The sequence below is a fragment of the Mya arenaria genome, chromosome 14, assembly GCF_026914265.1.
Source record: "Mya arenaria isolate MELC-2E11 chromosome 14, ASM2691426v1".
NCBI classification, from domain to species: domain Eukaryota; kingdom Metazoa; phylum Mollusca; class Bivalvia; order Myida; family Myidae; genus Mya; species Mya arenaria.
In genome coordinates, this window is record NC_069135.1 from 17,467,681 (window position 1) to 17,484,832 (window position 17,152).

Consider the following 17,152-nt stretch of genomic DNA (forward strand, 5'->3'; position numbering starts at 1 on the left):
TTTGTGTGTAGTTTTGTTTGATCTTAATCTTGACAAAAAGTATACCCTTGATTCCCTAAGCTGTATGTTAATAAGTCAGTTTTTCATTTAATGAAAGTATTACAAATGGTACATGTTTCATCCATTATATATCTCCAAAGTAGAAAAGTATATTTCTTTTTATTAGTAAGAAACAATCACAGTCAGAATAAAACTGTTCAAATTAGTAAGCCATAAATATGATAAACCTCTTGTTTCCCTTGGCGCGAGTGCCGGCCAGGTTGACGGGGAGGGGTTCATTTCTACTCTCCATACCAACCACATAGAAGATGGCCTTCCGACATTCTATCACATCCTCCTCTGTCAGGCGCTCCTTGATGAGCAGTGTAGGCAGGGGGTCGATATGCTGCACAGAGTCACATGGATAGTTACCATAATGGAATGAATGAGCTATGGAATATGCAATTAAAACAGTTGCTGCTGTATTTCTTTTTTCATTTTGTCTAATTAGCAGTTTTCTATAGTGAAACGAAGTGGTTAGAAACTTAAAAGGGATTAGGAACGTTGATTCTGTGATTTTTTTTAACTTTCTGATTTTCACTTAACTTATCTCAGACACTTCATGTAAAACGTTAGATCATGTCATGTTTTACCAATATTCCTTCTCCTTGTCATGACTTCTAGTCACTCTCTCAGATTCATTTTTAGTATATAATAAATGATTTTAGAAATAGTTAAAAAAATGAATAAATATAGTATTGTAACTTTTCCTTTTTCAAACACATACTAACTCATAAGTTTGTTTTCTCTTGTAAAATTCTTCTAAAAATTATTTTAGAATTATAATTATAATTATTAATTAAATTTGGATTTTTTTTAACTATTCTGGTTTCATTTGTGAATTCATTTTTCTGTATCATATCAGAAAATATTTTTACCACATGAAATTGCATCGATAATTGTCTTATCCCCAGTAGCAGTTTAGAAAAAAAACTGAAACTACAATACAAGCATGAACTTACTGACGCCATGTTGAATATGAGGCTCTCGCTGATCACCATCGGCCAGAACCTGCTGGTCCGCTCTACATGATGTATTGCTGCAATTGGTCATAAAAAATAATTAAACCTGAATTTCACATATGTGGGTTGAGCTTGTCTTGGGATAGATTGTTCATTTTACAAAAACATGTGGTTTCTATGTGTTTTTTGTCAAGTACAATGCGATTTTGACATACACCATTAAATATCTCTACTAAATGAATGTACTGGTGCCAATCATAAATATTGCCATTTTCCAGGTCTTTTATCATTATACAGTCATATTGTGATTGATTTAACTATAATGAATCTAATGTACACTTTAACAAGAGCACTAAACAGAGAACATCCAACACCCATCTGCTGTGTTTCTTTGACATTTAAAAAAAAGGACCTTACTCAATAATTATTGAAGCAAGTTGTGGGCCTCACTGCAAAACATGTGTATAAAGTTTAATTTAAGTAACTGGTTTTTTGAGTTATGGTCAAGGTCAAATTTTTCCACAATGACACTAAGGCTGACCCGAAGCTAGTCATGCTAGTCATTAAATTTATACATCTTATGGCATTTCCGAACACTATTTCCCCTACTGTCAATATCAGTGTAAGCAAGGTTTTTCAGCACTGCTGAGGGGGAAGGTGCAAGAGAGGAAGGTACTATGGAGGGAGGCACAAGGGGGAAGGTACAGGGGTAAGGTACAAGGGAGGAAGGCACATGGGGAGAGGTACCAGGGGGAAGGTACAAGGGGAAAGGCACAAGAGGGAAAGGACTAGGGGGAAGGTACATAGGGAGAAAGGCACAAGGGGGTGGGTACCAGGGGGAAGGTACAAGATAGAAAGGCACAAGGGAGGAAGGCACAAGGGGGAAGGTACAAGGGAGGAAGGTACAGGGGGGGGGGGGGGGTAAAATGGAGGAAGATACAAGGGGGAAGGTACAAAGGATGAAGGCACAAGGGGGGAGTACAATTGGGAAGGTACAAGGGAGGAAGACACAAGGGAGGAAGGCACAAGGGAGGAAGGCACAAAGGAGGAGGGCACAAAACAGGAAGGCTAGGAGAAGGAAGGCTTAAAGGAGGTGGGCAAAACACAGGAAGGCACAAAACAGGAAGGCACAGAGCAGGAAGGCTTAAGGGAGGGGGCACAAAGGAGAAAGGCACAAGAGAGACACAAAAGAGGAAGACACAAAGGAAGAAAGCACAAAAAAGGAAGGCACAAAGGAGAAAGGCACAAAAGTGGAAGGCGCAAAAGAGGAAGGCATAAGGGAAGAAAGCACAAAGGAGGAGGGCACAAAGAAGGAAGGCACAAAAGCGGAAGACTTAAATGAGGAAGGCACAAAAGGAGAAAGGCACATAATAGGAAGGCACAAGGAGGCAGGCACAAAGGAAGGCTTAAATGAGGAAGGCACAAAGGAAGAAAGTTAAAAGGAGGAGGGTACAAAAGAAGAGGACACAAAAGAAGAGGACACAAAAGAGGAAGGCTTTAATGAGAAAGGCACAAGGGAAGAAAGCACAAAGGAGGAGGGCACAAAGGAGGAAGGCACACAGGAGAAAGGCACATAATAGGAAGGCACACGGAGGCAGGCACAAAGAAGACAGGCACAAATTAGAAAGGCACAAAGGAGAAAGGCACATAGGAGGAATGCACAAAGTAGGAAGGCACAAAGGAGGTATGCACAAAGTAGGAAGGCACAAAGGAGGCAGGCATATGTGAGGAAGTCAAAAAGGAGATAGACGCAAAGGAGATAGACGCAAAGGAGGAAGGCACAAAGGAAGAAAGCACAAAGTAGGAAGGCACATAGGAGGAAGGCACAAAATAGGAAGGCACAAAATAGGAAGGCACAAAGGAGGAAGGCACAAATTAGAAAGGCACAAAGGAGGAAGACACATAGGACGAATGCACAAAGGAGGAAGGCATAAAGGAGGAACACACAAAGTAGGAAGGCACAAAGGAGGTATGCACAAAGTAGGAAGGCACAAAGGAGGCAGGCACAAGTGAGGAAGTCAAAAAGGAGATAGACGCAAAGGAGGAAGGCTTAAATGAGGAAGGCACAAAGGAAGAAAGCACAAAGTAGGAGGGCACAAAGGAGGAAGGCATAAAGGAGGAAGGCACAAAGGAGGTATGCACAAAGTAGGAAGGCACAAAGGAGGCAGGCATATGTGAGGAAGTCAAAAAGGAGATAGACGCAAAGGAGGAAGGCTTAAATGAGGAAGGCACAAAGGAAGAAAGCACAAAGTAGGAGGGCACAAAGGAGGAAGGCATAAAGGAGGAACACACAAAGTAGGAAGGCACAAAGGAGGTATGCACAAAGTAGGAAGGCACAAAGGAGGCAGGCACAAGTGAGGAAGGCACAAAGGGGAGAGACACAAAGGCGGAAGACGAAATGGAGGTAGGCACAATGGAGGAATTTCCAACTTAACATTCAAAGTTCAATGTCAATGACCAACTATATGACAGTTTGAAGTTGATGACAAATTTAAAGCAATCAGGCAACATGGCAGCTTGGTACGGTCAAAACTTACTGACATGCATCATTGTGATCTCAGGAGATAATCAGCAAACAACTTTTACAAATGAAAATATCACAGACCAGTAAATCAGCTATTCTGACTAAAAAGTAGGAATAACAGGTTTGACGAAAAGAAGGAAAGACAAGTGGCCTTTTAAAATATAGAAGGGAAAAGAAGTAAAACATAGGAACGCTGTACAGCCAACAAGCAGTACCTCTCTGTATTGGTAGTTGTGGGGCCAGCTCAGCCACTGCTGGGGACGCTGGTGCCAGTCGGTTCTCCTTCATAAACTCACGGAAATCCTATATATACAGAAAAGGGACTCTGTTTAGGTGACATGAAATAAAGCATTATAGATATTACAAAAGGATGTAATGTAGAAAATTTATTACTAAGGAATTGTTTTCTTTGAAGCTCACTCATGTGTTTTTGAAAAAAAATTGAGGTTTCCCAGTTGCCTCTGAAACATAGAAAGTAATTGACTTGATTTAAAACCAAACTTAACTGATAAAAAAGTGAGATGCATGTAGATCAGTAAAATCACCATGGCATTGAATCTCTCATGCTAAGTATTTCAGAACTAAGAATATCCCCATTCACCCACCGGTATTCTATAGTCTGTCACTCTGCCTCCGGGCCCCTCACTGATGGAGGGGGGATCCTCCAATATGGACCGGCCTGTCGGGATAGTGTGGATGAATATCTCTCCACCGTGGCTTGTCAACATATGGGAGGTCACTTTTATACCTGTCTTCCTGGGTTGCTCCAGCATTACTGCCCTTCCTGAGGAGAAATTCTACACTGAGATGGATAAAACCCATTATTACTTTGTGCTTTCTGATGAGAAACAATGGCATTAAATAATGATTGGTTGTTACTGAATGAAAAAATTATACAAGATCATTATCTGAAAATTGCATGACACATATTTTTTCCATTGAGTACAAGTTGGGAAACACTGAAATACAAATGTAACATGCTGTCGTTTTTGTATAACACTAAAATGTACATAACCAATGCTCATGTTTTCTTGAAGATATTAACTGTGAACATTTGACAATAAATTAGAAATTTGCCTTCAAACCTAGTTGTCTTCTTTATCTGCACAACAGGGAGAGTACTTTTTTGCAGGGTTTGAAACAGATTACAGCCTGTATGCCCACAGACATAGCCTCTGATATGAAGTGTCCACTTGGGACATAATCATACGTCTTCACCACTGCAAACTGCACTGGAAGTCCTCTTTCCAAACATATATGCACAAGATGAGGATTGATGATGCCATCTCCAAATAAACAATAATATATTTGAAGATTAGGCTTCTGTGAAACTGCCTGCCAAGTCTGTAGACCAAACTACATTTAACATATTCTGACTGTGAAAGTAAGACAGACAAATTTGGGAATTTAAACATGTAAGGCTATCATTAAGTAATAGATCTGCCCGTACAAACTGAGATATTGTTAATATAGACGAGTGCTTAAGGTTGATTGTATTATTTCAACGAGGAGGGTGGTAACATAACTGTTTTGTTTCATGATGTCAAGGACAATGCTCAATATCTAGCATGTGGCAGAAGTTTAAAGCATTATATTTCATCCACATGCTAAACCTTGAGCGGCTTGGCTCCACTTGATTGTTACAGTTCAGATACTGGAGTCAACAAAGGATTAACTCTCGGAAACATGGTACAAGAAACAAACCAAGGTCATACTCCGGGTTCACTGTTACCCAACAAACTGAAGGTGTAAAACGTAAAATATTCACATACCAAACATGTTAAAAACTTGGATACCACTTTTGGCATTTTTCTTACCCAAGGGAGGAAAATGTAACAATACACAATACACAGTACCCCATATTTTAAGGCAGTATGTACTACTAAACGGTATGATGCTAGGTTACAAGTATCTACAGGTTACACACCACCATCGTCGTTTCCTCTATTATTCATTGTGAAGTGATCATTTAATGACAACATTTAAAGGCATTTTGATCGAATGCAGACTATGATAACCATATATATACTTGTAAGTTCAAACTTTGAATAACATTTTAATCCAATAATAAAGGGGGTCAAGTTATTCCAAAGAATAATCTCTCCACTTGCACAGTCTGCCATGACAGTAATTCAAAAAGGACCTTTTAACTTTAGAGCAGCAGTAAATGCTTTAATCTCTACTCTAAATGATAAATCAAGCAAGAATAGATTCTCAGGGTATAAAGTTTCAGGGATAATGACTTTTTTGATTTGCAGTGTATTGAGCATGTGAAAACATGTCTATTACTCATAGAAACATTTTTTATTGAGAAATTTTCAACACAATATAAATACATATTCATGACATAGGGATGATGTCATACCTATAACCTTCTACTAAGGAATATGATGCTGGTAACCTACCACTAAGCGGTTTGATGCTGGTAACCTACCACTAAGCGGTTTGATGCTGGTAACCTACCACTAAGCGGTTTGATGCTGGTAACCTACCACTAAGCAGTTTGATGCTGGTAACCTACCACTAAGCGGTTTGATGCTGGTAACCTACCACTAAGCGGTTTGATGCTGGTAACCTACCACTAAGCGGTTTGATGCTGGTAACCTTCCACTAAGCGGTTTGATGCTGGTAACCTACCACTAAGCGGTTTGATGCTGGTAACCTACCACTAAGCGGTTTGATGCTGGTAACCTACCACTAAGCGGTTTGATGCTGGTAACCTACCACTAAGCAGTTTGATGCTGGTAACCTACCACTAAGCAGTTTGATGCTGGTAACCTACCACTAAGCAGTTTGATGCTGGTAACCTACCACTAAGCAGTTTGATGCTGGTAACCTACCACTAAGCAGTTTGATGCTGGTAACGTACCACTAAGCAGTTTGATGCTAGTAACCTACCACTAAGCAGTTTGATGCTGGTAACCTACCACTAAGCAGTTTGATGCTGGTAATCTTCCACTAAACAGTTTGATGCTGGTTACATGTACCTACATGCACCACTAAGCAATAAGACCCTGGATACCTACCACAAAGAAGCAAGACGCATATACAATGTAACCTTCCACTTAGCAATATGATGCACATTCAAAAACAAACTTAAATACCTACCACTAAGCAGTGGGGTGCAAGTTACTTACCACCAAGAAGGAAGTTAGTTAGGCATGAGGAGGGGCGACTATTCACATCCACAGGGGTGATTCTGTATGCGCCTGTACAGGCAGGGAGGTCTGGAATATGGAAATAAATAGATAATATTATAAAAAAATACAAAGTTTGTACAGTTTCATACAGATTACTAGATTATCAATTTGACAAACACTGGTTACTCTCTTTCAAAAGTACTGATGTATAGTACACTCAACAAGTTAGACCCACTTTCCGTTTCCCTTTGCGGATTTTCGTTATCGCGGCCAACACAATGATTTTATCGACTGTCCGTATTCCTTAGAGTTTGAATTTAAGGCCCTCCGAGGGTAATCAGTCGACCGAAGAATAACAGATGCAGCGTTCCTCGGAGGGGTTAACTCCGTGAAACTCTGCGGACACTTGATAAGAAACTACGCTAAAGTTTTTATTTTTTATTAAAATTTTCAACCGATTACGACGGCTCCAGTATATTGCCATTATTCTTTTTCCTCCGTTTTGCATGAAGTTAGCTTACCACAAGAATGCAGTCGTATTTCACTAGTTTCACATGCATCTTATAAACGTGTTTTTGCTAATGACTGAAAACATTGATAAACACATTTCACCCGAGAAAGGCTAGGTTACACATTTTCGGAAAATCAGGAGGTCAAACACGCGTTCAAAGTTCACAGCGCATGGTTTTGAAGGCCTTCTTGCCTCATTTTCTGTGGAAAATTCCATTAAACGTCATAGCTTTTTTTAACCACCAATAATAAATAGTATATTCTACAATGTATTGATCACGTGCTTGACGTCAAAGGTCATGGTCCGGATCAATTGGCGTTTACGGACACAAACACAAATTAAACGTTAGTACATGTAAGAATCTTTAACGCTCAACAATGTGCATAAGCATAAAAATAAATAACTTCTAAACAGGAATGATTTCTTGCTTATCTGATTAGACTCGGAGTTCCGCCGCGGAATCATAAAATTGGACGATTTCCAACGCTATCGTTCATATTAAACTCGGCGGTAAGTCAGCCACTCGGGGGGATTTTAGCGAGGGCAACAGTTTTACCCTCGGAGGAAATTCTCGATCATCAACTTTATCCCTCGGAGTGAGCGAGGAAAGTGGGTCTAACTCGTTGAGTGTACTGTAGTGTATATGGTCCAAATGGGCTTAATGCATTAGACTTTGCCTGTAAGTTGGTCAATTCTAACTTCTACTGATATTCATTATTTTGACAATGGCTTTGCACTTTGAAAACAATCCACAACATTGACAAAATGATTGGCTTAGATTAAGATACAATATGCCCAAGCCAAACCTTATTAATTAACAACTCTGATATAAACAGTAAAGAAAGTTGTTTTTTCAATAAAACTTTTCAATTTATTGCTGTTAGATCTATTCACCTAAACTATTCACAATATTAGATTCAGGTCATCCATGTACAACAATTGACCAGTTACCAAAACAATACAGGGGAAAAGTTGAGATCAGTTTTATTTCAAGACTGCCATATCTGAGAGTATAAAAGTTTACCAAAACTGAACCAGGAAGCAGATTTTCTTCTATGAATTCAATGCATATCAGAATTCATTTTCTTAATAAAATGTTATCACAATACAAGCCATGTATCACTACACTGAAAACGTCGGTGGGCATAAAGGTGACTTTGAAACAGCACGCAATTCCCTACAGTCAGGAGTTTGACATGCCAGTTAGACCACAGAAATAGACTTGGTCGGATATTCTCCAAAGGAGTTTTGATGTCTAGAACACTCTAGACAAATTGTCCTGCCCAAGCGTTTTGATTTTTACAAAAAAAATAATTCTAAATATCCTGGATTTGAACGAAAGGCCATCCCAACCGCCCACCACTTCTCCCCCCTTTGGCCAAAAAAATTATATGCGAATAAATCCTCTGGAACAACTAATTACTAGGGATGGAAACTGGATACCAAATCGGTATCTGGATATTCGTATCAATTATTCGAATACTATCCAGATAATCGTATCAAATTGTTTTCATAATAAGTAAATTTCCTATTATATGTCAACCACCTTCTGTTATTTGACATAATTGTCCACTTAATTTATAATTCGTCATATGGCAATTTCACTTTTTTATTCATTCTTTCTTAGTCTTAATAATTTATAATGTTATAATCAAAGCTAAACAACTCATTTTAAGTCATAAAACTCATGATGAATACCACATAAACACCTCGCGAATTTGATAGTCACTTCGGCCGAAGTGGTTGCTTGGTTACTGCCACGTGCTTTCAAGTTTGTTATTTATCAGCAGGTTTCATGTTAAATGACGCTTTGATTATTTGATAGTCGATTGTTATTTTATTTCATTACAGTACATTGTTTGATTTAATGCAATACCTACAATTTCTGCAGTGTTTTGTAATGAAGGATATAATTGTGGAAAAGATAAGAAGACAAAAAGACGATCTGATTTTTCTTTATTTACATGCGTGTACTTCTTTTATTTATTAATAAACTAAACATGTTTACATATTGTATGAAAAATAAAATACACTACACAAAATAAAACGTGAATAAATACTAAATAGGAAATAAATCATTTATATATTTGATAATTTAATTAAACACTGTACACACACTACTTTCAAGTCCAAAATGTTCGAATACTTTACAACAGTCTTCATTTGATGTCGCACTTAATCGAACGCATGTTCTTGTTCAGAAACAAGATAGTGGCCACCATGTTACTGTTGAGGCGATTTCTAAGTTTGCTCAGTACCAGACCGGTAGATGAGAACACTTGAAGTCAATGTTGGAAGCATATTTCCGTAGTCGTGATTCAGAAATAACGATTAATAATTCAAAACACAATTACAAGATGCAAAATGATGGAAATTTGATTGAAAAGTGAAAAGATAAACAAATTTGTTTTTGTATTTATTGTTCAGATAGCAATAATTTCTTCATGCATATTCATCAAAAATAAGATTGGTCATTAATAGCTTTGATTGCACGACCCTTATCTTGTGATTGGACAATCAATTCCTACGGACAACACTTGTCATTGTAAACAAGGTCATAGAACTTCACAGGGTGCTGCACAAGGACACAATATCACGCCTTGTGCAAACACCCAATTAGCAGACGATTTGTGAAACATACCCGCTTCGCGACAGACACTGTTGATCACCTAAAATATTTCATCTGAAAAGTTTTATAACAATTGCTATGTCTCTGCTAAGCTATTTCATCGAAATTTTAATTCTTAACGAACATTCGAATACCCATTTTGGTATCCGAATACTTGCGTGATATCCGGATATCCAGATACTCGGATATTCGCTTCCATCCCTACTAATTACACAGTAACGATAACATTTACAACGCTATCACACATTTAACCTTTTTCTGTAGAAAGTCACAATCTGATACAAAAAGATCAAAATAGGTGTCCTACATTGTAGAAATACTACAGAACATTTTCAATGGATCAATGGTCCAGCTGATATATCATGTCTTTCTCACTTGTATCCTGTCCGGTTGCATTACATCATATTCCTGTTTTATTTTGCAGGCTTGCTTCTCTCGCTCAGAAATATATGGCAGTTGTTTTGTATCAAGAAACGATATAAGATTATGATCTGAACCTTTTACTTTACTGGGCATAATCTATTTTGTTAATATCCATTCTGAGTATATTTATCATCCAGAATGCAATATGTGCACAGACTCTAGAGATTTAGATTTAAAATATTTCTGAAAGGAACACAGATGAAATTAAGCTTTAGTATTTTGAGGCAAAGTTTGACCAATTTTCAAGCTGAAGAGAAATGGAACTGTCAATAGGATTCCTAATCTTTAAAGGAAAAAAGTCTGTCTACGACGGAATTTATTTTAAATGGTTATATCCTTTATAACACCCAATGCCTTACCCAGAACACTTGATTTCGGAGTGCACCATTTCAGTGTTATCGTGTTGATGGGAAGACCCTCTTTAGATGATATCATGAGACCATCCAGTCCTCCTGAAATAAAAGAATTACATGAGAACTCTGTGGATTATTGTCAACCATTGTTATCATCATTTGAGACATCAAATCATACACTATTACACTACATTAATTAAGTAATGTAACATCACTTCATTATCAGTGACACAGCTAAGTCAAGGATGAAAGTATTTGAAAAATGATAGTTTTGTTCTACAATATATAAGCACATTAATGCTGCAGATCTTGTGGAAAACCGGGCCATAATTTCTGCCATAACACCATTACAGTCATAATCACTAAGCCCAAATTTCACCTTCACACCATAATATCAGCACCACCATGACCTTTAATTAATTAACAATTCACCTCACCCCTGCTGAGCCCAAACTTCATTATTACACCTTTAATGTCACCTACACTACAAACATATTTCACTATTATACCATTCAAATTACCAGCACTAAGTCCCTACTTCCAATTCAACCAGTTAACTATTACACTATTAAAGTCACCACCACTTCATTCCACCACCAGCCTCCACCACTAAATCCCCACCTGACTTGAGTATTTCATGGTGAGCCTCAGCCTGGTGCAGTAGTTCCACATCATAGTTGGCTGACGAACTGGCATTCTGCTCCTCCTGAAAACATGTGATGTACAATCAGGTTAGGGCATGTAATTTGACGATTTCATGAAAAGATGCCTACTGGTAGCTAAAACACACACGACAGTTACAGAGGAAACAGAGCATGATCAACAACACTGCTTATATACAACATGATGCTGACAATATCAAACTTAACTTCATAGTTTACACTTACTTTGTAAAAAAAGACTATACAAAGAGAGAGAGAAAGCCCCTTGAAAGTGCATGTCTTCTGATTTACATCATAATTCATCATGATTCAACATTTAATGCATTGGTCTGAGTGGTTAGATAAGCAAAGACTGGTGTCAGGGCAAATTTTCTCCACAAAAGTACACACACACAATTATAAAACAAGAGCTGTCACAGTATGTGACGAATGTCCCCGAATGTGACATTGACCTACGAACAAGGTCAGTACACGAAAAGTTGATCTTGCCTTTACGTGTCAAATACATATGGCAAGTTATTTTAAATTGCCCCTGAACATAAAAAAATACCACCCATACTTGACAACCTACACTGTTATGTCCTTATATTCAGAATTCCCTTGTGAATAAACACTTAGTGTATCTTTCACCTTAGAGGTAGGGACATGGGTCTTGCACACGTCGTCTTCGTATGTGGAACATATGTAGCAAGTGATTTTAAAATCTGTCCATACAAGGGAAAGTAACAGCCCTGACACGACAACCTACACTCTATGTCCTTATATGCAGCACTCCATTGTGAATAAACACTAAGTGTGACCTTGACCTTTGAGGTAGGGACACGGGTCTTGCACGCCACACGTCGTCTTGGTAAGTGGAACACATGTGGCAAGTTATTTTAAAATCTGTCCATACAAGGGAAAGTTACAGAGCCGGACGGACGGTCAGACGGTGGGATTTTAATATGCCCACCTTCGGGGGCATAAAAAATCTCTGTTTACATTGTCTAAATTTATACACATAAAAGGTTATTTTGAGTGCATTTTATGAACTTGTTGTGTCTTACGTTATATACTTCCGCGGATAATTCTATGATAAGCACTTTCAAGATACGCATAACCTTTATCAAAAGCAATGCCATTGATTGTATTTGATTGTATTTCTATAAAACTATTTTGGTATGGAAAAGTTTTGGGCCATCAGATTTTTCCGCAGAACATTTTACCTAAAATAATAATTTATTTAAGATTGTTGCCATACTTACAATGCCCCCATATCTTTGCATTATATCATGGTTTAATTATAAACTTGTAAACAACATTTATAATATGAAGTGGTCATTTAGATGTCCACTTAGTAATTCCATAGTAACTATATTTATAACAAGTTTATTTCTACTTGCACTCCGGCAAAGTCCATTCCTCGAGTACTCACTACAGAATATATCTATCTACATTTTATAAATGCTTCAGTATAGATTCATCTTCACCAGAAGTAAATTCAGTGTTAAATGTTGACAACATACAGCTCCCGTTAGGATTACACATGTGTGGAGACTGCCTTGATAGATTCGCTCGCGAAGAGGCAAGCGATGCTGTTCACGTCTATAGCGCCGATGGCATCACACAGGAGTAATAATGTCATGGTGTATTAACATGTCTTGTTTGTGGCCTTGCACATTCATTGTCAAAGGTCTCTACCAGTCTTGGCCATATTTATAAACAACACCGGTGAGAGCCCAACTCTGGTCATCAATGCTGACTGCACCCACATTTAAAATAGTCTTTCAGTGTAGATAAAACTTAGTGATAAAATCATCTTTGGTGAAATTGCTATATCCAGCTCTAGTTGTAATGGCTCTTTTTATGGGTCAACTAATCGGCCAGGGGCAGCCAAATGTTGGCTCCACTCCATTCGATCAGGCCAATGTTGAAATGAAACCTGTGAGGCAAAATCTCAGACCCCCTCAAAATGGACTTATTACTTACCATGTAAGTGTGATTCATACCAGTTGATAGCTGTCTTCACAATAAAATATATTGTAAAAACTATTGTAAACTATTGTAATCATAAGTAAAGGTTAAAACAGTCATAATGAATAGGATTTTCTGTTCAAACTCTTTTTGTAAAAAAAAGGAAAGATATTTTGTGAAACAGTTCTTAAGGTAATAAAAAAATCATTTAACACAATGCATTGTAAAAATACCATGTCCAGCAAGTCTATTTGGCAATCATACAATATGAACTATCTGTTCACCTTCATAGGGATTCCGGTCACTGTTGTGGATGCCAGGTTATAGTGAATGTAGGCCATCTGGATGAGGCGGTAATATTGTTCTCGCCCCGATTCAGTCACGTGCACAGTGGTCGACAACATTGGGGAGATCTCGTGCGGCGCCTGCTTGTTGATCGTCGAGGTGTCTCCAACAGGAACCAAATGTACAATCTCAAGGTCACAGAAGGTCACTGGTAGCAAACTGTTGGAACAAAAAGTAGGAGAGAATACATTTATAAGACTATAAAAACTATCATTGTGATCCAGTTTTAAACATGTCAAAGAGTTCATCAAGGAAAACATTCTGATCACGTTTCATGAATATCAGACCATACATAATGACTTTAATGTGTTCCAAAGATTTTTCTAAGATTTGAGTTAGTGACCTAGTTATTGACCCCATGTGACCCACTTTTACAAGCGGTCCATACTTCATCAAGGGGTACATCCTGACCAAGTTTAAACATAATCTGACCAATCATTACCATGATATGGTTCCTGACAAGATTTTTCTAAGATTTGACCTAGTGACCATTTTCGATCATATGTGACCAAATTTTATATACGTCCAAGAGTTCATCAGGGAAAACATTTTGATTAAGTTTCATGAATATTTGACCATGTATAATGCCTCTAGTTTGTTCCAAAGATTTTTCTATGATTTGACCTAGTGACCTATTTTTTGACCCCATGTGACCCACTTTTACAAGTAGTCGAGATTTGATCAAGGGGAACATTCTGACCAAGTTTGAACATTTTCTAACCAATGCCTACCAAGATATGGTTCCAGAAGGATGGAAGGACGGAATGACGGACAACGCCAAAACAATATCCCCCTCCTGAAACCTTCGATTCAGTGGGGGATAAAAAGTTATTAAGAGTTTTTCTGATATTTATATTTAATAGCATCTAATAATTCTACAAAAAAGTTGTGAAAGTGTTTTTTCTTTGAAATACAAGTTTGGCTTGTGTAAGCAATGGAAACATGGGTTAAGTCCCTTATTACTTACAGCATTACATTGTGATGATCCTTTCTATTGGAATTTATTTATTTCATAATTAATGCAAAATTGTAAAACTATATTAGCCTATTTCAGAAAAAGCTCAAAATTAAATAAACAATTAATTTATACATGAACTTCCTTAGCAAATAAGAACAATGTGCTTAGGAAATAGGTATAATTGAATTAAAGGATGCTGTCCCATATACCATACTTATATCTGGAGTCGGTAGCAAATCAAACAAATGTACTGGAACGCTGGGTTCATGGAGAGATTGGGGATTACATGTACCAGGGAAAGTTGAATTTTGGAGATGTAAGCGGCAGGATTGTCAAGTGGCATCAACAACCAGGAAAACTCAGACATTGGGGACATATCGTGAAGTAACAGGACAATGAACTCATGCAAATGAACTGAATGACAGTTATGTTGTATTCTTCATATAAAAGAGAGAATAATGCATAATGTTATATCCCTGGCTTTGACAGTAAAAGTCTTAACCAGATGTCAACTTTCATGGCAGAAAGAATGTCCATATGGGAAACAGATTGGCTTAAAGAGCTTTACAAATTCCCCCCCCCCCCCCCACCCCGAGCGCCATGTTGTCACAATTATATGGCCAATTGAATAAAATATGCATGGACAGAAATGACAGCTGATTTTTCACTGACATTGGGTGCCGAGGCAGTTTTAAAATTATGACCATTCAAAGTGTGAGGATAGAGTGTGTTATGACCATGACCTTTGACTCCATGACTCATCAGCTGGTCACCAAAAACCTTAATGTCATGTTTAAGGGCCATGGGTGCAGGCATTGTCAAGTTATCACTGTGACCTTGACCTAAAGTCAAAAGGGGTCATCTACAGGTCAGACGCAACCCCAAGTCCAGTTTGAGGGCCATGGGTGCAGGCATTGTCGAGTTATCACTTGAGCAACATTTTTGCATTAAAGGTCACTGTGACCTTGACCTTTGACCGGATGACTCCTAAAATCAATAAGGGTCATCTACTGGTCAAGCCCAACTTCCATGTCAAGTTTGATGATCATAGGTTCAGGCATTTGTTAACTTTTTTACATTAAAGGTTACTGTGACCTTGAACTTTGGCCCGTTGACCCCCAAAGTCAATAGGGGTCATCTTCTGTTCAGGCCCATCCTTCATGTCAAGTATGATGATCATAGGTTCAAGAATTGTCGAGTCTGCTATCAAGGTCACTGTGACCTTGAACTTTGACCCCTAAAATCAATAGGGGTCATCTACTGGTCAAGCCCAACATCCAAGTTAAGTTTGAGGGCCATGTGTGCAGGTATTGTTGAGTTATCACTCTAACAACCTTTTATCATTCAAGGTCACAGTGACCTTGACCTTTGGCCCAATGACCCCTAAAATCAATAGGGGTCATCTACTGCTCAGGCCCAACCTCCAAGTCAAGTTTGAGAGCCATGGGTGCAGGCATTGTAGAGTTATCACTCGGACAAGCTTTAAAATTCTTTTACCATTAAAGGTCACTGTGACCTTGACTTTTGACCCGATGAGCCCTTAAATCAATAGGGGTCATCTACTGGTCCGGCCCTACATCCATGTCAAGATTGATGACCATTCGTCCAGGAATTGTTGAGTTATCACTCTGACAAGCTTTGGTCTACCGACGGACCAACCAACTGACCGACGGACTGATATGTGCAAAGCAATATACCCCTCTTCTTTGAAGGGGGGCATAATAAATGAATGAGTGTTATTGGCTTGCTAACAGTACTAGACTTCAACTGCACTTTTTTTCTATTTTTTTCTGAGCTTGGTAGGTTTTAAAGAAGGAGAGCTGCACAAACATGAATGGGAGTATGGGAAAATTTAAACTTAAAGCCAAATAGGGACTCTTTATTTCCCAAAGGTAACAATTATGTTTATCTTGAGACATTGCAGAATCAACAGTGACAATAAGCAGACAGCTACTTGTATCTACTGTCTATATAAACAGGAATTACTGATATATGGACCAAAATTCAATGCTCTATCTAGTTAAAAATGATCTGCTTTTTTACAAGACTATTTCCCATAAATGAATGCATGCAAGTTTTTTATATTTTTATTCTTACAATTCCCAGAGGGAATATGACAAACTGACCAGTTGGAATGAACTATAGAAAATACAAGAGCAAGTCTAGCTGCAACAAGAGATGTTAGTGAAACATTTATGCCCCCTTGGGAGCCAAATTGTTAGTAGGATTTGGACACTTAAATAAAATATGGACAATCAGAAAACCTTTTTTCAGCTTACAGTCACACTGACCTTGACCTTTGACCCACTGACCTCAAAATCAATAGGGTTCATCTGCTGGTCATGACCAATAAGCCTACCTAGTATGAGGTCCCTGGGTCAAAGCGTTCTCAAGTTATTGATCGGAAACCGTTTTTCATGTTAAGGTCACACTGACCTTGACCTTTGACCCACTGACCTCAAAATCAATAGGGTTCATCTGCTGGTCATGACCAATACACCTACCAAGTATGAGGTTCCTGGGTCAAAGCGTTCTCAAGTTATTGATCGGAAACCGTTTTTCATGTAAAGGTCACACTGACCTTGACCTTTGACCCACTGACCTCAAAATCAATAGGGTTCATCTGCTGGTGATGACCAATACACATACCAAG

General features: G+C 38.3%; 1 protein-coding gene across 2 annotated transcripts in view; it reads right to left on the minus strand.

Moving 5' to 3' along the window:
• LOC128217163 (integrator complex subunit 13-like) overlaps positions 1 to 17,152 on the minus strand; it is a 64,942-nt gene that overhangs the window by 2,515 nt on the left and 45,275 nt on the right. For both annotated transcript variants that reach the window (XM_052924101.1, XM_052924099.1), the window contains exons 6-13: positions 13,481 to 13,700; positions 11,203 to 11,287; positions 10,588 to 10,680; positions 6,663 to 6,752; positions 4,131 to 4,309; positions 3,741 to 3,828; positions 1,002 to 1,078; positions 228 to 385 (exon numbers count right to left, since the gene is read on the minus strand). In XM_052924101.1, coding sequence (XP_052780061.1) covers positions 228 to 385; positions 1,002 to 1,078; positions 3,741 to 3,828; positions 4,131 to 4,309; positions 6,663 to 6,752; positions 10,588 to 10,680; positions 11,203 to 11,287; positions 13,481 to 13,700 — 990 coding nt within the window. The remainder of the gene's footprint in view (positions 1 to 227; positions 386 to 1,001; positions 1,079 to 3,740; positions 3,829 to 4,130; positions 4,310 to 6,662; positions 6,753 to 10,587; positions 10,681 to 11,202; positions 11,288 to 13,480; positions 13,701 to 17,152) is intronic.